This window comes from Neodiprion fabricii, chromosome 3 (genome assembly GCF_021155785.1).
Source record: "Neodiprion fabricii isolate iyNeoFabr1 chromosome 3, iyNeoFabr1.1, whole genome shotgun sequence".
Lineage (NCBI taxonomy): Eukaryota > Metazoa > Arthropoda > Insecta > Hymenoptera > Diprionidae > Neodiprion > Neodiprion fabricii.
In genome coordinates, this window is record NC_060241.1 from 10,194,828 (window position 1) to 10,215,804 (window position 20,977).

The 20,977-nt window shown below is 42.0% G+C and overlaps 1 protein-coding gene and 1 long non-coding RNA gene across 2 annotated transcripts; both read right to left on the minus strand.

The window, feature by feature from the left end:
• Positions 1-351: 351 nt before the first annotated feature.
• On the minus strand, positions 352-4,501 carry LOC124178629. The gene is made up of 3 exons (XR_006869861.1): positions 4,372-4,501; positions 4,299-4,300; positions 352-365 (listed from the first exon to the last, which is right to left on the minus strand). It is a non-coding gene; the product is annotated as an uncharacterized LOC124178629 (long non-coding RNA).
• Positions 4,502-11,325: 6,824 nt separating this feature from the next.
• Positions 11,326-15,819, minus strand: LOC124178233. Its single transcript, XM_046561470.1, has 7 exons — positions 15,532-15,819; positions 14,902-15,438; positions 14,158-14,839; positions 13,652-14,067; positions 13,037-13,588; positions 11,946-12,986; positions 11,326-11,802 (listed from the first exon to the last, which is right to left on the minus strand). The coding sequence occupies exons 1-7, from the start codon at positions 15,817-15,819 to the stop codon at positions 11,326-11,328; spliced, it is 3,993 nt and encodes a 1,330-aa protein (XP_046417426.1).
• Positions 15,820-20,977: the final 5,158 nt, after the last annotated feature.

Sequence of the window (20,977 nt, forward strand, 5' to 3'; positions counted from 1 at the left end):
CGACTCTGGATTCTCACTATGTGATGATATAATAAAGATAGACTACACGTAATGAACTTAAAACATCTACTTTTTACATCAGCAATGTCAGTCTTGAATATCGTAGTTGTACAATATTACGACACATTAGTTAATGAGATATTCAAGTTAACAAACGTAACAGATACAATTACTGACGTCAAATCGTTAGTTACAACCAATCAAATTTTATATGATATTATACCTGATTATATTTTAAACTTTGACAATGAAAAATATTGATTCATTCATGGCTGCGTGTGAAATCATAATATCAAAAATGGGTGGAAAAATATAAATATTATACATACATAGTTACATGTTTTGCACAAGAATATGTACAATATCTCCATATTTTTTTCGCTTATAATTCCTAAAAGTTGTCATGATGTTTTGTATAATTTTTGATGTCACTTAATTTTCATTTTATCCTTGTATCATATCACTCGTATACTGTATTTTTCAATAAATTTTGATGTAATTGAGAATACGTAACTGTTGAGGAAATTCTTTCCAAACATGAAACCTTTGGTTAAAAAATATCGTAAGTACTACAGATTTTTATTCCCACATGATTTTATTTCTGTCTTGTAATTATTGTACTTGGCAATAAACATAATCGTAGTATTTATTTAACTTTTGCATATTCAGCATCAGCTGAGTTTTCGTGATACATTTAATTCCATTATCTTTGCTTGCGTTGTACAGTTTTCGTTGTTAGTATCGTGAATACATTAATATGTTTATGGTCCTTATTGACTTCAGACTATCCTTTCGTCTGCTAGTGTCCACTAGTTTTTTTTACGTATGGCACAATCTGCATAGCTTTTCTTTTTTCTTCCCCCAATATAGTACGGGAGCTGGTGAACTTTTTTTCGAATTTATTTTTTACGCCCATGTTAATTGCAGTTTTAGGTCAATTGATGTTTTTCAACAAATCGACAGTCTGGTTTTTGATTTCCGATGGAATTTATGAATGAAAATTGCAAACTCATCCTACTTATTTTTGCAATGATGAAATTTGTTGTACTAATTACTAATACCCTGAAGCTTCATTAAAAACGCAGTCTGGCTGATTTCCGTAGTTGGAAAGTTAGTCTGGCAGGTTCTGTTTTATTTACAAAAGTCGGGCTTTCTTCTCGATTCCTAGTACTTATTTTGGCATAGACGAAACTCGAACTAGTTAGCATCATAATGAAAATTATTAAAAAATCAGTCTGGGGGTTTTTGGAGTTGGGAAATGAGTCTGGCATGAACTTATTTTCGTATTTTCGAAAATTTGTCAGATGGCTTAATGCGTTGTACAATTATCAAAAAGTGCAGTCTGGCTATCATTTGAAGTCACTCAAGCCGCGCCAGATTGACCGAAAGATGCGTAACCTGGTAATTGAAACGACCAACTGTTAGTTGCACTCAACCTTTATTTTGATGCATCATTCTTCAAATCTGATAGTAAAAGTCATAAGTTACAAACTCAGATCTTTGGTTTACTGATAGGTTTACCGCTTTCACCGATATTAGCAGATCTTATTACAGACGACTTGGAATCTCATTGCATCAACGAACTTCCATTTGATTTGTCTTTTCACTTTCGATACGTTGATGACATTTTAACGACAATTCCTCGGTCACACATTGATGTGTTAATTAATTGCTTTAACGAATACCACCAGCGATTACAATTCACGTATGAGATTGAAAACTCAGGTCGTATTAGTTTTCTAGATGTATGGATTATTAACTGTGATTCGACTATTTTGATGGATTGGTACCAAAAGCCGACACGGTTTAAACGCTATTTAAATTTTGACTCACATCACTACATAAACAATTTAGTGGGTAGAGGAATTAAACTGGCAAATCAATGCTTCCGGGAAAAAAATCTATCTACAATTAAAGAGGCGTTGTTAAACAATGGTTGCCCTTTAGTAGTCTTAAACCAAACCATTAATGTGCGTTTGGATACTTTGTCTACGCATGATAACAACAACACAGGGTCCTTGCTACCAATCGAAAAAGGGAAAACATTTGTGGCCATCACATATGTCGCAGGTCCTTTAGAATCTCTAAATCGATCTTTCAATAACTATGATATTCAATTCGTGGGTAAAAATATGAATGACTTACATTCTGTGTTTGATTCCGGATAGACTACCGAAAGAGAAAAAGTCGAATTTGGTACACAAAATTGACTGAATAAATGATAAAAAACCTTATTTAGGACAAACCAGTAGATATCTTTCAGTTAAAACTAATGAACATAAAAATAATATTAAGGATAACGAAGATCATTATACAGCTTTAACCAAACACATCACAAGTTTCACTACGAAAATGTGAGTGTTTTACACCAAGAATCAAACTACTTTAAACGTATTTGATTGGAGATGTGTGACATTCTAAAACACCAGGATTCTGTAAATCTTAGACAGGATGTGCAAAAGCTTAGTGATATCTATATTCATTTGATTACCGAACGGATCTAGGGATAAGTTATCGATCGCGTCATCAGACCAATAGCATAGCCCATCTATCTTCAATTTACATAATTAGGGTTCATTTTGGGTCTCTTTCTGCCTATACTGGTTGAAAAGCACGCACGTGTTCTTTGTTCTTCTGTTCAATTTAGTAGTTTGAAATTCAATTTGGACGTATGGAGGCATGGAAATGATGGAAAAAGAGGAAAGTTATTTAGTGACCTTGTCTCCATGGCTTGATACTGGTTTCTCTCTTCATGTAATTTAAAGATTTGTTTTAAGGTTAGTCGTTACTCTATCTCATACCTAATTTTTTTCGAATCAAATTCAGCGGTTTCTTTCACGATTGAGTCTTGTCGTTTTTCTACAGTCATCTACAAAAAAGATTGACCGCTTGAAAGTATGCGGTTACAGTTACGGAGTACGAATAAAATCTTTGTTTTTTTCATTTTATGGTCGTTTTTTTGTTTTTTGTTTTACTACTTTAGATAGTTGGTCGCAAAGTAAGAACATTTGTTCAAACAGATATCATGGGTAATGGTCTATGTTTAAACTAATTGTTATGGACATAAAGGACCTCAATCTTTTTTACCATGTATTATAACCAAATTAAAACTGTCTGAAGACGAACTCCACAGCGATGCGTAATACAAGTCTGCGCCTAACTCTTAATGGTAAGTATATAACAAGGTTGTTCTTTCATCTTTAATCACTGTGCGATTGTACAATACAATTTTTTGATTTTTTATGACTGAATAGAATAAAATTGTTTCCCTGAGGAGGGCTCACAGAACGAGCCGAAACGTTGGAAAAAATTGGAGTCTGTATTTCGACATTTCCTAACCTACATTTCCAAGAAATTCTCCACCCAACTATATTATTGAGGTCAAGATTTTTCTTAATATTTTTTAAACAATGTTTTGTTCAAACAGTTTATTGATAAATCTTGGACCTTACTATCATTTAAATTAAATTTTCTTATTGTCTTTATCGGGGTTGATTTCTTTCGATTTATTTCTCAGCATAAAGTATTCAATATTGTCGACGAAACTTTTAAAAGAATTTTTTGATCATAGAGCCCGTTTAACTTCCATTTTCGAATTTTCACTGTTTCTTTCGAATTGAAGTGGGAACACGATGATATATTTTCAAAATTCTAAGTCGATGAGTTGATGAAAAATGCTAATGAAATTTATAAACAAATTAGTAATGATTTATTAATGTCAAACGCAAGTTTGAAATATACCAGTACACAAAATGTGGCAAGATCTTGAAAATGGACCTCATGCATATTTTTATACGACTAATGAGTTCAACAATAGTAGTCTGAATATTCGTATGCGCGACGTTTTTGTGATTTCTTGCAACTTTCAACCGTCCATATCTTCTTACAAAAACTCACAAATTTCTTTCGAGAAAGACGTGTATCATTATTTCATATATAGAACACGTCTGTAAAATTCAAGTAAAGTCGGAATTATTGATTATAAATTTTAACGAAAAACATTTGGTTTGGCGTGGAATGAGCAATATGGGATATTCACTGAAACAAATACAAAAACCGTCTCGATGGTTACGTTCGACGTATCGCCACTCGTATATTTCTCTTGCTCACTAACTCTCCCACGTTTCTTTTATTAATATCACAGTCTCTGTCCTGTCTTCTTACCTCTATCTAGCTTCACGCTACTCACTATCGCCCTTAGCTAATTCCGTTCCCTTCCGTCTATATTCTCATATCTTTCTTGCACACATACGCTTTGTTTCTAGGGACACTCCTATTCTAACTCTCAAGAATGTCACATCTAGACTTCTTATATACCTTTCGCACTGCACACTTCGTTCTTACAGTTGTCTCAACTTCTTCACAATAAACATGTAAGCCAATAATTATATTGTTAGGTAGGAATGAAGATTAGGGTGATAATCCACACATGTAAGATGCAGTTAACAACTGTAATATTAAAAATATGTACAAGTTAGTGAAATACAGAGATATTACCATTTACTAATAATCTTATAGCTAACCTGAATCTATACAATTGCCGATAGCAAACCCTTGTATACATCAATATAATGACATTGATGCTAACAGCTCGGAGTCTTGTTACATACTGACTCTCACACGCGTGTCAATAAGCGACGCAGCCAAGCTTGATTACGCACAAGCTTACAAACATATAATTGATATTTCAAACAAACACAAGGTTATTCCACTTAAATCCTAACTTCCGGTTGTCCTAGTACGTAAAAGCGAAGCCAAACCAGTCAATTCCTACCACTCGAGAGTAATCCCCCTTCACGGACGTAACATTGGTGGCTAGCGGTGGTCTTCGCATTTCGGAAATTCAACGCTACAATTCTTCACGTGTATGCTACGTATGAAGTGTTTTCCAACAGACTGATTCCAAATAGTACAAGCTCAATCATGTTAATACAAAAGTGACACTATTGTGTCATAGTGTTGAGGACACACCGAAGAAAATTATATTCTATGTCTAACGCAATAATCAAAGATCTCTGATTCATACAAACGCCAAAAATAAATCTGCATCTCCGAATGTATATTTCTGCCAAACTATTTTTTGCTGCTACTACGAGGAAATCTTCATTCTTCACGACGTCTAGGACAACATAACGCACGTCGACGTCATGATTACCTACAGATATGACATCGCTATACCAACATCTTTATGGAAGAATGTAGCATCTACTTGCATTCCTTCTCTTCATCTCCACTTTGTAAGTCCACAACTCCCAAGTTACAACTTATAATATGGATACTGAAACCACTTTTTTGCACCTGCCTTTTAAAGATGCATTTGCTCTGATTCCCACGTTTAATGGAACTAATATGCCCGTATCCGAATTTATAACTAAAGTAGAATGCACAAAGCCGGCTGTCTTAGCCAGAGATCTGAATTTATTTTCCACGCTCATTCGCACGGAAATCGAAGGCAACGCGAGTAAGTATGTCGAGTCAGATAACCCAGATTCTCTTCGAGATTTGCTAGACTGCCTAAGACAGGCCTACTCATCTAAACAACACCTCCCAGATATCTAGTTAGACCTCGCATAATCGGCACAGAAATGAGACGAAAGTGTTTTAAATTATGGTGTTAGAATAAAACACCTGTTAGGACAATCGTGCGAATCAATAGAAGGCCTAGAGTCTATCAGTGATGCTCAGATGCTAAAGAAAAATATCAAAGAAACCGCAGAACTAGATTTAAAAAGATGTATGAAAGGTTTACTAGACGAATCAGAAATAAGAGTGGCTCACGAGGATCCACAAACTCTACAAGTGGCTATAGATACGGTCACTAAGCAGAAAAACTATTATCAGATATACTTAAAATACTTAAACTTCTGAACAACGCAACGCAATAATACACCTTGCACGCTTTGTGGTCGCAGAGGGTACTCAGGCGATAAGTGCCGTTCAAATCGTTCCCAATATCTCCAGAATCCAAATGTCCACCAAGCGTCAAGTTTTCCAAAACAACACTAATCGTCAAAAACAGGACAATACAAACACTCAATATCGCGCAGGAGACCCAGCAAACCAGCCTTAGACCAGACGCGAAATAACAGCCAACGCCCACAACTGTATAATATACCAAATCCTTCGCAATCCAATTTTAGGGTTAATTGTGTTGGAGGTCTTCTGGTTATCGAGATTAAAACATGAAATATTTAAGATTGATACGATTCAGAATGCTCTTTTATGTAGCATAACTTTTGCAGGGTGTAGATATCACTGACAAGGAAACTGCCTGAGGTGTCCTTGCCCGATATCGTCCACTTAAGGATATGATATTCTTTATCAAAATCTAAGCGACACGTATTTTTTTTTATCGAGGGATAAACGGCTTAAACGGGTGAAATTACCCCCCAAAGTTGTGCATCCCCAGTGGTAGTTTCATAGTTTCGCATACTTCCAATTGAGATATTTGAATAAAACTAATTGGAGAATAATTCTTATGGCGAATAATGAAAAATGCATTCTGACCGGCTACGACGGGGTTGAATAGTCGAAAATTATAGGGGTTGAAAGTTTAAAAAAATTTGTAACTAAAAAACCGTTGTTCGGATTTCAATGAAATTAATTGAATTTAAAACAGCAGAAAAAAGTAGGGGATACGTGTTTATGCGTTTTTCAAAATAACGTCAGTTAAGAGGGGAACTACCCTTATACACTGCAGCCGAATTCCCAATAAAATGGCACTGTTTGGTGACTGAAGGTCGTTGGATATCGCGCCATCATAGTTTCTCGAGATCGCCGCGCTCTATCTATCAAAACTAGTTCAGTGTCTATTTGCTGCGTGCTTTTTTTTTTTATTCTGGTCTTAGTACATATTTATTCCAGTTATACAGGGTGGTCCATTTAAGTTGACACAGCAGAATATCTCGAGAACCAGCCATTTTAGAGAAAGATGTTTGAAATAAAAGTTTGATGGTTCAAAGGGGGAAAAACGCTGTGTCATCGTACATTTGATTTGGTGGAGGTTTACAAGGTCATTTGGAGGTCAACATTGTTTTTTTAAATACGAAGATGTAGTTTTTTCATACATTTGCATTTTACACATAAAAATAAAGAACTTTCATGAAAAATTTTTTATACGACATCAAAGAAAAAGTCTACATCACTGTTTTGGTGTGGTTAAGAAATTGAAACACTTGCTGTACTAATTTGCTGTAAATACTTTAATGAAACGAGGACGCGTAATTTCTTGGCGCTCGCTCGTCGCCATGTTTTTGTTACTTCTAAACTTTGGTTGAGGTGGCGCCTCGATCTCTTTATTTCCACGGTTGCCAGGTCTTACAATGAAAATACCCTATCACATGAACAAGCACCATACCAACCACTCCAGAAAATATTAAGGAACGAATTGGAAATGCTTGCAAGGGCATCGATAGAGGAACTTTATTACGCTGTCTCGCATCTTTTATAAAACGTATTGAGAAATGTATTGAAGTTGACAGGCATAATTTTGAGCATAGATCGAAATGTCTATTTTTTTTTTATGTTGTAATTTACTGTTTATTTGCACAATATCAAATACCTTGAAAAATTGATGTCGCACGAAAAAAAGTTTGGGTTAAAAGTTTTTCATTTTTATATGTAAGATGCAAATGTGTGGAAAAAAATCCATGTTTCTATTTAAAAAAATAATGTTGACCTCCAAATGACCTTGTAAACCTCCACCAAATCGAAAGTATGATCGCACAGTGTTTTCCCTCTTTGAACCATCAAACTTTTGTTTCAAACATCTTTCTCTAAAATGGCTGGTTCTTGAGATATTCTGTTGTGTCAACTTAAATGAACCACTCTGTATATTCGCCATGTGTAATTTATCTGATATTTCTTTAGTTTCAATTTCCTGTATGGCCTCGATTGGTTTTGTTTTTGTTTGAGATGTTCTAAGAGAAATACTGGTGATGAGGTAGGTAGGTTAGGATTCATTGCTAGAAATATTTACACTATTTACAAACAAACTCATTGAGACGACGGAATGTTGCTAATTACGACAAAACTTAATGAAGTAATTGAGAACGTGGCTTGCACGTGTTCGTTAACACGTTGAACTGAGTTGAGACGAAGACGAGAGGTTCTAGCAAACTGTTAAACAAAATAATTGTTGCAGAAAACTCAGAATAATGTTGAGCTTCAATATTTGAGTGAAAACTATGAGATTTGCTTGAGATGGTACTACAAAATTGAGATTACTATTTGGGAATACACGTAGTAATTTGATAACAAGAGAATGGCGTCCGCACTGTTAGGTAGCTTCTTCCGGAAGAATTGAGAACACGTTGTGTTGTCCGTTGGAGACGACTAGATTGCGCATGACTGGAATTTTCCACCATTTAGAAAATTCCGCGATGAGATGACGAGAAATTTCACCAAAAGAAAAATTACACGAGTTGTGGCGTGATATTTAACCAATGAGAAAATTCGAGAGGTGCACGTGGTTTTGATAAGTTAATTGCGCAGGCGCAAGTATTTGAATTGGTAATTTTCCCATTGGTCAACTTTTCGCGGGCAATCTGAAATTGAGACGTCGGATGGTGCGTCAGTTGCCTCTCTCGAGAGGTGCTGCCGCCATACGGACATAGCGCGGTTTTCGAACAGTTTTTATATTCACAATTTTAAACATTCGATGTTTGTTAGCGATTAGAGCTTAGGTTAGATAGTTGGCATTCTCTTATTTATTTCTCTTTTTCTTTCTTGCAAACCAACGTCATACGTGCACAGCTCATGTAAAGAGCAGAGTCCTTTTTTCAGACAATAAATAAAGTATCACGCTTGTCACAAAATATTCTTTAAAATAAAAATAAAATTCGTTATACCCTCAAATTGCGGAACGGTTTCTGGCAGTTTCTTTTCCGATCGTGACATCTTCCGGAGCCCGATATTTTAGTAGTTTGTGAGTTTATAATTTTGGAATCAACATGGCTAATGCTGTCAATATTTAGAATTTTGGTTATTCGTTTTTCCATAAAATTGAAAGAAATCAGAAAGTTAACATGGAACGGCTTGTACACCATCGAAGAAATAAAGGTTATCTTGTGACGCAGAAGCACCAAAACAATTACATTTTATTTCGGCGAAGTTCTAATTTTATCTGCCTGTTCTGACGTATCATGCGAAATATACGATAAAAATAAATTAGTTTCTCTGGTCAAATGGAACGTAAAAAACTTGGAGCTCAAAAAATTGAAATAGCTTGTCCCCTCCTTTTTCACGGCTGTTTGAATTCTCACTGCAAGTTCGGGCGGCCAGTTCAATAACTGCAGTCATTGTGTGCTGCCAGCTTTTAGTCCATATTCTTAAGTCGGCAGTCGTGTATTTGCGTGAGTTGTTTGTGGCATATATGTAATTAAGGATTTCAAAGTGGGGTACCTGAATAATTGTGCAGAACCAACAAATAAAGAACAGTTGCAAATATTTTTAGATGCATGTCATTTTTACCACCAATTCAGTACTGAACACGCGTATTACTTCGAAGCCTTACGAATGTTATTAAAAAATAACATACCTTATAAATGGACAAAAGAATTAGCCAAAGCATATCAAGATTTAAAGGAGAATTTCGTAAAAAATGTACACGGTTAGAAAAAAAATGTCAAATTCAAAATGTTTTAATAATGATTAGCATGTCCTAGAAGGTCCACTACGAAATTCATGTTAATTCAACATACATCGTTAATGTCGAGTGTTGACTATTTTTCGCTATTTGTTGTTAGCTATTCGATCGAGCCGCGTTAAAGGAGTAGATCGCTGTAATTTCAAAGATAAGTTATTTGATTTATTGTTGTATATACACCTTATTTATTTACAGTCTTTAATATATATATACAAGGCAGTTAATTCATTTGTTGACACGCGAGGGAAGGAGTAGTCCTAGTCCTGTTGCACCGCGGTGGAGGCTGCAGCGATGAAGTGCAGCGATGAATTGGTGCGGTCCTTGGTGGCGGCGTATATCGGCTCTCCGGAGAGCTAGGCGGTGTTGGAGGGCGGCGATTCTCCGGCTTGGTCGCTTGTTGTGGAGACTCCCACTCGTTGTCAGACGGTGTCGTCTGAGTGGCCGTTGGCACGTAGGTGGGTTGAGACTGCAAACGGAGAGACCGCTGCCGGGATGCTGAGGTAGTAACTTGGAGACGTTACTCTCGCTCTTCTGACGTCCCACAGTGAAAGCAGGATCGCTGGTGGCCTAGTCAGAGGCCTTAATGGGAGGTCCACACGGTGAAGCACCCACGGAGCTGGTGGGTTGTAAGAACTTGTCCTTTTGGTTGGGCTGGCTGTTGCCAGTTGAACAGAGTCCGTCATGCAGTTGTCAAAAGTCTGCGTGCTGGTCTGTGATCGTAGCGTAGCGTGGCGTTGCGTGACGTAGCGTGGTGTAGCGTAGCGTAGCAGTGCAGTTCGTTCGTCTTGGTCAGTTCCGGCGAGACCGAAGTGTCCTGCCGATCGGTGAGATCGGTGGTCTCTTATCGCAGCCTCGGTTGATCTTCAGCAGCGGGATACCACGTTGGCTGATTGCGCGACGCGCTCGGCTGCGTGGGTGGTGTGAGCGGCGCGTGTGAAGCAATACTTTCTTCTGTGTCGCGCGACTAGAAAGCCTGAAACGCTTGTTGCGGTTCGTGAGTTGTAAGGCGCGCGACCGACTAGTTGACTTCACAAGGTTGTTGTGAACATTCCGCCCGCCTTACCATGTGAGCATAGTGATGTTGTTGATAGTCATTCTTCTGCAGCAATTGGGAGGACAACGATCTTGGTGATTGGTCTGGTCAGCGTGGTTGCGGCGGTTTTTATGACGGCAACTCTGATCAGACCATCGTTTCCTGGTAGCGTTTCGATGATTCGTCCCAGCGGCCATTTTGATGGAGGAGTGTTTTCGTTGCGGAGGAGGCAGAGACGACCCCTTTTAATGTTGTCTGTTGCTTGGAGCCATTTGTTTCTTGGGATGAGGCTTTGGATGTGTTCGCGGGACCATCTTGTCCAAAAGTGATCTCGCATCTGGGTGAGTTGTTGCCAGCGAGACAATCGTGATGTTGGTGTGTCCTCAAGCGTTGGTTCAGGAACTGCGTTGAGGGGTGCACCGATGAGAAAATGACCAGGGGTTAAGGCTATTACGTCGTCAGGATCATCAGTCAGTGCGCTGAGAGGTCGAGAGTTCAAGCACGCTTCGATTTGTGAGAGGACGGTGCTCATTTCTTCGTATGTAAGCGAAGCTTCTCTGATGACTCGGCGAAGATGAAACTTCGTAGATTTCACGGCAGCTTCCCAGAGCCTGCCAAAGTGTGGAGCTGCTGGTGGGTTGAACCGCTAAGTGATGCCCAGTTGAGCGACCCCCTTTGTGAAGGAGTTGTGTTCGCTTGTTGCAGCTTTGATCAGCTTTTGCAGCTCGGTGTTTGCGCCTACAAAGTTTGTACCCCGATCGCTGTAGAGCTTGGTGCAGAGTCCTCTTCTTGATATGAATCGCTTCAAGGCTGCTATGAAGGCTTGCGTGGAGTAGTCGGAAGCGATGTCTAAGTGCGCTGCTTTGGTCACTATGCACACGAAGATGACGAAGAAGGCCTTGGTGGTCTTGTGTCCTCGTCCTGGTGAAGTTTTTAAGGCGATCCTGCGTAGTCTACTCCAGTGAATTGGAACGGTCTTGCTGGAGTTACTCGTGACCGCGGTAAATTTCCCATGAGTTGTTGCGGTGGTTTCGCCCGCCATCGCGTACATGTGACTCATTGGCGTATGCGTGATTTGATGAGGTTTCGTCCTCGGGGGATCCAATACCGCTGGCGTGATGTTCTTAGGACAAGTTGAACCCCGCCATGTAGTGTCTTCGTGTGCAGGTGATCTATCAACAAGGATGAGAATTTTGAATCGTGTGGCAAGATTATTGGGTGTTTCTCGTCGAGGGAGAGTGATGAATGTTTAAGTCTTCCTCCGACTCGTAAAATGCCCTTGTCATCTAGGTAGGGAGTTAGGGATATTATTGAACTTCCCTTTTTGATGCCGCCGGGTGCAAGGTGTCTGAGCTCTTCCTTCCAATGGTGTTGTTGCACGAGTTTTAACCACGTGATCTCGGCTTGGATGATCTCGGCTGGGGACACGAGATTTCCGTGATTGTTTTGGTTAGATAGGTTTTGGAGAAGCCAACGTCTACACCAAGCAGTGATCCTGAGCAGCTTGCTGTAGCTGGAAAACAGACTGAGCATCTCGGGTTCAGTTGGTGGTTCTCTGGCTGTTGCTGCATGGGCTGTTGACCTCCCTTCTGGAAGGTTGTCAAGATCTGTCTGGAGATTACTACACGGAGGTTTCTCGTCATTGGAGAGAAACTCTGGTCCCTTCCACCAAAGTTGGTGTGTGAGCAGGTCCCGTGGTGAGAGCCCTCGTGAGGCGCAATCCGTGGGGTTGTGCTGACCTGGGATGTGGTTCCATTGGGCTTCTGGCAGCAGCGTTTGGATCTCAGCGACTCTGTTTGCGACGTATGTCGTCCATCTCCGTGGAGGCGCCTGGATCCAGCCCAGCGTGACAGTGGAGTCTATCCACAAGTATGTTGTGATATTATTGCAGTTGGTCAGCTTGAGGGTGTGGTGAGCCAACTTAGTGAGTAGATGTGCCGTACAAAGTTTCACTCGAGGGAGTGACACCTGTTTTAGTGGTGCGACTTTACTCTTTGCGGCTATTAATGATGTTTCGCTACGGCCGTTTTCCTGGAGAGCTCTTAAGTAAAGTACGTCTGCGTAGGCTTGTTCGGAGGCGTCTGAGAACCCACGGAGTTCGATTCTGTTGGTCCTAATTAGCCAGCGGGGGATGCGAATGTTGGCGAATGTTGTCCCTTGAGTGTGAAACTCCCTCCAGTCTTGCGAGATGTGTTGAGGAAGAGGATCGTCCCACTTGGCGTTGATTAACCATGTTGACTGGATGGTGATTTTTGCTTGAGTTGTTACGGGTGTGAGCCATCCTAACGGATCGAAGAGTTGAGCAGCCTGCGATAAAATGATCTCTTTGTAGTAGCTTTGGTGGTGGTTGGTCGAACGGTGACTGGGAAGGTGTCCGATTGCTGGCTCCATTGAAGCCCTAGAGTGGAGTCAGTTTCCTCTGTTGGAGCCCAAGACATGTTGCCCTTCACCAAACGATCTGACTCTGGAATGTGTGTGAGCAGAGTGGAGTTGTTTGACATCCATTTCTTGAGTGGGAATCCGCCCGCCATGCATATCTCCCAAAGTTCCTTTAGAAGACTGAGGAGTTGCGTTTGATTATCTGCCCCAGTGAGGATGTCATCAACGTAGATGTCTCGTTGAAGAGTAGATGCTCCAAGTGGGAAATTTGCCTGCTCATCATGAGCCAGTTGTTGGATGGTTCTGATGGCTAGAAAGGGAGCAGAAGCGAGACAGTACGTCACGGTGTTGAATCGGTATTCGCGTGGGTCTTGATCTTGCTCGGTTTTCCACAGTATTCTTTGGAGGTCTCTGTCGTCTGGATGTACGAGAATCTGCCTGTACATCTTCTCGATGTCAGCAGCGATGACGAAGCGATGGGTTCTCCATCTGAGCAAGAGGTCAGATAGAGCTGGCAGCAAATTCTCCTCCTTTAGCAGGAAATGGTTGAGAGAGATTCCTTAGTGAGTTAGGCAGGATCCGTTGAACACTACCCGAAGTGGTGTAGTGGTGCTGGACTCTCGCCATAGTCCGTGATGAGGAAGGTAGCAGACGTTGCTAGTTGGCTTGGGTCGTCCGACCACTTCCATGTGTTTCATGGCTTCGTAGGTAGACATGAACTCCTGATACTGTTGTTCAAGCCCCTTGTTGTGTCTAAAGCGCTTGAAGGTGTAATTGAAACTTCTTACGGCGGCTCTCCGGGTGTCCGACAAGTCCATTGTTCTTGATGACGTTGATAGTCGCACGATGTAGCGACCTTCGGGTGTTCGTGAGTGTCTGGTGGCGTATGTATCCTCACAAATTCGCTCGTTGGATGTCAAGGAAGAAGGAGCGTTGGGTAGTTCCTCCTGTTCCCAGAACTGTCGAACTATGGATGATAGTGAGTCCCTCGTTGAACAGTGGTGGCTCACTGTGGTATTGGTGGATGCGTTTGACGCATTGGTGGTGCCTGATAGAATCTATCCGAAGATTGTTTTCTAGGCGATGGGTTGATTTTTGCCTCCCTTCCGGGGACTGGTGTCCATGATTTGAGCGTAGATGTCGGCCCTGAGGAGGACGTCGATGGGATCGGAGGCTTCGAAGTCTGGATCTGCTAGATCGAGCCCTTTGATGTGACTCCACTCCCGCCTAGATTCTTCTACGTTGTTGCCGTAGAGTGTCAGTTTGGGGAGGATCAGTGCTGTCGTTCCGATGGTGGTGTCCTTGTGACGAGCAGTAACCTTCAGCTCGACTTTCCCCTTTGCTGTTGCGGTTTGGACTCCACCTACTCCGAAAATGGCGATTGATGTTTTTGCTCGAGTGATGTGGAGGCGTTGTGCTAGCCTCTCGGTGATCATATTTGTGTCGGAACCTTGATCGATGAGCGCTCGTGTGTGGTGTAGGTTGCCGAAGCGATCTGCTACCCGGATACGGGCTGTGGCTAGCAGAACGGATACTGTTGTCGCTGGGCGCTGCTTGGCAATGAGGCAATTGGCTGAGGTTGCTGGCTTCGGAGCGGCCAAGGCATCGTGCAGCGTGGTGTGATGTCCCTCCGAGTAAGTTCGGCACGTCTTCTTGGATGGACATTCGTGATGATTGTGCTTGCCCAGGCAGTTGGTGCAGCGGTTGTGTTGCAAAATTGTGTCCAACCGTTCCCTGGCTGGTTTGCCCTTGTAGGTTGGGCAGAACATGATGTAGTGTGCCTGGTTACAGATGATGCAGCTTTTCGTGGGTGCACTGCGCCTCTGCTCTTGGTCGGACTCGCTTGCTTTCTTCTTCCCGTGTTGTTCTTGGCGTGATGTGCATTTTTCCATTGTGGTGATGGCTTGGGAGGTTTCTGTTCTCCCTTTGGTTGCTGGATTGCCTCAAGCGTCTGGATTCGGCGTTCGAAGAAGTTCCTGAGGTGTTTGTAGGTAGGAGGCTCCGTTGTCTCGGCGATAGAGCTCTCCCAATCTCGACGTGTTTTGTTGTCGAATAGTTCGACCACCAGGAAGACATACAAGTCCTCGTGCTGCCCGATGGGTCTTTCAATGGCGTCAAGTGAGCTGCTGGTTGAGATCATGCCATGGAAGATCCTTTGTATTTCGCTTGCTGATTCCGCCTTTGCCTTTGGGATGGATGTGAATTTGGTGAGGCATGATCTGATCAATGCCCTTTTGTTTTCGTACAGGCCGCTCAACGTGTTCCAGGCTTGTTTGTAGTTTTCTGCAGTGATGCTGAGAGTTTTTACCAATAAGTTGGCCTCCCCCTTCAGGCTCGCCTTGAGGTAGTGGAGTTTCTCGACTTCGCTGATCGATGTATCCTGGTCGATTCAAGATTTGAACAGGTCTCTGAAGGATGGCCAGTCTTCGTCATTGCTCGAGAACATTGGCAGCTGGATGCGAGGCAGTGAAACTCGGCTGTTGCTCTGCTGTGGTTGGGTGTTTGCAGAAGAATTCCTTGGTTCTCCTGTTAGCCTTGTAGCAAAGTCGATGAGCGTGCCGCGTTGAGACTTGTACTCTTCTTCCACCATGGATGAGAACGTTGTATAATCGTGCTTCTTTAACTCATCATTGAATTTGTTGAGAAGAACTTCGTGTTGACTCTCGAATTTCTCCCAGTATTTGTCGAGATTGAAGATGCGTGCTTGGACGGCTCCGGCGCTGATGTTTGCTTGGCCGGTCTTCCTGAGGTTCTCGACCATCCTTGCGATCCTTCCATGTAGCTCCGTCTGGCTCCGGATCAGCTCTTCGAATGAACGATCCATGACTGCGTTGGGTGGTTATATACGAAGACGAAGGTGCTGCGGTGCTCTCTGGTTGTTGAAGCGTTGACCTTGTCCTCTGTATCCGGCTCGAAGGAATACACCAATTCATCGCTGCACTTCACCGCTGCAGCCTCCACCGCGATGCAACAGGACTAGGACTACTCCTTCCCTCGCGTGGCAACCAATGAATTAACTGCCTTGTATACATGTATTAAAGACTGTAAATAAATAAGGTGTATATACAACAATAAATCAAATAACTCATGTTTGAAACTACAGCGATCTACTCCTTTCACGCCGCTCGGTCGAATAGCTAACAACAAATAGCGAACATTTATTCGTAAAACGCTTATTGCGGTGCGTGAGTTGTAAGCGCGCGACCGACTAGTTGACTTCACAAGGTTGTTGTGAACAACTATGGTAGTATGTTAAAAAAATGAACATTAAAACAACATTTGGTTTCCGTAATATAAACACATGATATGATTATTTCAGCATCAGAATGACGTTCTAAAAAACGAACGCATACGTTAACAGGAATGCAATCTAATGTCGATGCAACAAATTGATACCGTTGAAGCTTGTTACCCGCAACCCTCAGCCCGACGCTCACGTGCCATAGCCGGCCCGAAAAGCGCGAACGGACCCGGCGCGGGCAAATTTGCACATATTCTTATGGAAAACACGCACAGCCGTATACACGGCGCAAATGCCCCCGCAGCCGCTCCGCGCAGTCATTCAGCTGGCCAGCCTCTCTCCATGGTCCGCGCCGGTCTATAAGCCTAAGGCTACCGGCCGGGAGAGAACACAACTCTCTGGCACGCCCCGGCAACCACACCACTGCATCCCGCTTTCAGCTCCAGCCAAGAATAAAAGAAGCAATATAACGAACCAGCAGTCCTTCTAAGGATTCTTTTTTTTCCTCTCACATCTTCCTCTCCCTATCCACCTTCCTCTCTTCCTGGCTCGCCGCCCCTCTCCAACCCAGCTCTCTCTACCCCCTCCCCCCCCTCCGCCTCTGTTCATTTTTTTTCTTTTCTTCCCTTTCCTTTTTTTTCTTCACCGCCACCTCCCCCCCTTCTCGTCACATTAAGCATATAGCAAGCTACAGATTCGTAATCTCAAGATTTACATAAATAAGGTGCATTATTTACTCCAAACTTAATGTTCTCGAGAGTGGTACCAACATTATAATAATGTATTCGGAAATACAAGTTCTATAGTTATTCTGACATCGTGGGACAGTACTGAAGAATACACGCAACCGTTTAAAGAAATGTCATTGTATGTAGATTAAAACGTCGATCCTGTCAATCCTACAGATTGGTTATGTCATATTTTACATACATAAATAAGATGCAATATCAACTCAAAATGTAATATAGTCGAGGATTGTACCAACAGTGAAATTATGGAATAAAGAATAAACGTAGGAATTACAAAAAATTAAATTAAATGTCAATTAAACGACCAATACTGTTGAATCTATAAACTCGTACTGTCAAGTTTCACTCACATAAAATGTAATGTTGACGAGAAATTTCATATAACAGTATTAAGCAACATCTAGTTAAAGTTGATGTGACATTGTGAACATTTTCGAGTTTACTGACACCATCAGTTGTTCTAACATAACTTGAAATGTCGAACTGACTTTCATCCGTCGGTTGATCATATCCGGATTTAAAGGCAAGTAAAGTAATGAAAATATCGAATTTTTTCAAAAAATTATTTTATTATTAAATTTCATAACTTAAAACATACGTAAATTATATTCATAGAAACATTTTATAGTGATTCCAGTCTTCTCGTAATACATTTTGTTATATAAAATGCTTATAGAGAATTATATTCATACACCTTTTATTATAAACTTCTCAAATATCGTACCGCATATGGTTTAGACTTTTTTATAAGTACTTTTCAACCTATTTTGAATCTTTTCATCACACTTTATATTATTTTGACAGAATTATGTTTTGTAACGTGGCAGTTCGGTTAGGCCTGCCCGTTACAAGAGACTCCCTGAACCCTGGGCGAGATCTCGGAATCAGGGTCTAGAAACTCGAGTCGCGGAATAATTTCAGAGAGCGCCAGAACTGGAGTCACGCACCCGAGCTTCGACAGGGACGAAATAGAGCATTGCGAACAAGATATTTCAGGTTTTTGTTTTTTTTTATTTTTTTTTTGAGTGCACCGGCTACCCTCCAGTGACCAACTCCGACACCGAACATCTTCCGAGGCAAGGCGAAATCACGACGATCTCGCGGGAAGGATACCGAGGCTGCAGAGGGGGAGGCAACGCAGATCCCTGCAGCGCGGGAATCCAAGGCGGACGCGATTCCCGCTGGCGGCCGGCGCGCCGCAGCCTCCCCGCTCACCCCGCTTACGCCCAACCAAGGCAACCGCGAGGCACCAGCGAGCGACGAGGGAGCACCACCCCGCCCAACCCCAAGACTACGTAGAGCTGCGCGGGAGACGACATCGCGATCTAGCCTTAAGTTCTGCGCCGCGTAGAGACGACAGGTGCGCGGCAAGTTGCGCAATCCCCAAAAATCGATGACCGATCGATTGTTGCGCGATCTTAGGGTGATGACGTCACGAAAAATTAGCGCGACGAGATCGGCGTTGCGACCATCCGAGCTCACTCGAGTTCTGGCGGTTCACGAGAGCGAGTGAACGGAGCGATTGTGCGTTTTTTTTTGTTATTTTGAGTTTTGAGTGATTGCGAGGAAAATGAGCCGACACGAGGGAGTTGGTCCCTTTGTCACTTAGATGTGGAGCGGTAAGCGTTGCTAACATTCTCGCGATCGAATTTCGAGGGTAATTGAGTACAGGCTGATCAGATAAAGGATCGCCGTTTGGTAGTTTGCGTGTCGAAAAGTACTCGAAATTCGTTTGCCGATTCTTTTGCTTGGTGACCGTAGCCTGAGTTGCGCGTAAGAGAGTAACGTTAACTTCGGGGAATCCAGAAAATCGAGTCGAGCCACGGGTTGAGCCGAGACGTTATTGTCTCGAGCTTGAGTGTGACCGAAGTCCGTTACACGGGGTCAATTCACGTCATCCGGCACATCTTCGATTATCGTACAGGTCGCGAGCAATCACGGGGAGCATTCGAATTCGCGACTGCGGCCCGCCGTCGCCGAGGAAGTGAAGCTCGGGTGCGTGCTGATAAGCGTATGCGTTTTTAGAGGAGGATCGCGGGTGTCGCGACGAGCCTCGCATCACTTTAGTTATTCAATATTCTTTTTAGTTATTTAATATTCTTTTTTTTTCTTTCTTCTTTTCTTTTTGTTTGCAGTATCAGTTAGTATTAAGTTGGCGATCAACGCCATTGTGTAGAGGACGTTCGCGGGCAGCGCATCGAGTCCGATTTTGTTTTTGGTTTTTAGGAAGTAGGATATGGTTAAGACGGCGACTAGCGCACGTAGGCCGTAGAGGTCTCCTAAATTTATTCACCTTTTTTTTTGTTGTTATTAATTTTTTATTTTTATTTTATTTGGAGTACTTCTACCTTTCTTATTTAGTTAAAAAAAAGTAACATTGTATCTGGAATCGCGAAAGACGACTTGCGTGGTCGTATTATCATTCTTTTTATTTTTTTTTATTTCATTTTATTTTTATTTCTTTTGTTTTTGTATTATCGTTGATGAGAAATATACCATTGGGATTTTATAGTAATTTAGCCACATCACGTGTTGGCGTACCTGTGTTGCAATTCTCTCGACCCAAACTTTACCCCTCCCCTCTCCGCGGTACTGAGCTACCGAGCATATAGTCGCGGTGTGTCGTATTAACGATTTCGAGGCGTGTTGATCACGCCAGGCGCCCAACAAACTTCGCGACATTGTTTCAGATCGAGGATACCTCGCCGGACGCCAAATTATTGTGCACGCGGTAAGTTCCCGGTTATTTGCTCCGAGTAACCGAGGTGCCGAAAAATCCACGTCACAAATTGGCGCCCAACGTGGGGCCTTCGCGAAATTTCCGCTGTAAATTGCCGAGAAAGAAAGTAGCGTTGCGCGCTTTGGAAATTTCGAATTAGTAACGGGTTGCGCTCGCGTAACCAAAACAACAGCGGTCGGAGAAAAGGGGAGAGAGAGGTTGCGCGACACTTCGGATAAGCGTGTTGACTTTTGCAGTACAGCGAGACAATTTTGAATACAGAGGACGAGAATAAAATTGTATACAAAGGGTGGCAAATAACACCGAAACTGGCGATTTACGACTCAGGCTACGACTTGAAGAATATATCGGGTGGCGAAAAAGTACCCCGTATATATTCACACCGTATATTTCTAATACTGGGGATAAGATCGCCTGCTTTTACCGCCAATCTCTTGCTTGTGTCATTTTATTTTCTTTTGTTATCGCTTTTGGATTTCTGCTTCCCTTTTGGTTTTCTTTTGTTTTCTTTTGTTTGCTGCAATTTCGAAATATTTTTTTTTGTTCTTGTTTTTTTTTGTGTGTTTCGAAGACGGAGTTCAGCATCGCGGTCGAAGATTTTTTTTTTGTGGTTTTGTTGCTGGTGCGACAATATATTTTTTTTTTTTTCAGCCCGTCTTTTGTTTTTTTTTGTTCTGTTTTATTTTGTTTACGGTATTTCTTTTGTTGGCGCTTTTATTCGCAATTTTGATATCGTTAAGGTAATAGAGGTGATTACACCAATACGAGGAAACATCTCTCTCACGTTCTGTTGGTGCTGGTGGAAAATAGCGAACTAATTCAACAAGTTCCGCGGAAGTATCCATACTGGGTATCATTGCTTGCGCTCAGACTCTACCTACGGCTTTTGTCTTTCGGTGCGAATAGTGGTTGTGCGTGCTTTCACTTTCATCACTTCTCTTTTTTTTTGTGCGTGCTTTTACCTTCATTTCTGCTCTTCATTTTCGCGGGTAAAGTCAATATGGCGGAAGTACCCATTGGCGCGTGGTTGTATGACATGACGAGCGATGAGCTCAAGTTGGCGTTAGTGACCGCGAGGGTAAATTCCACCGGTAGCCTACTGGTGCGTCGTGACCGGTACGTACGACACCTCTTGCGTGAGCGCGGGGATTTGACGGTCACCTGGGAACCAGAGGACGAGGATGTCTTC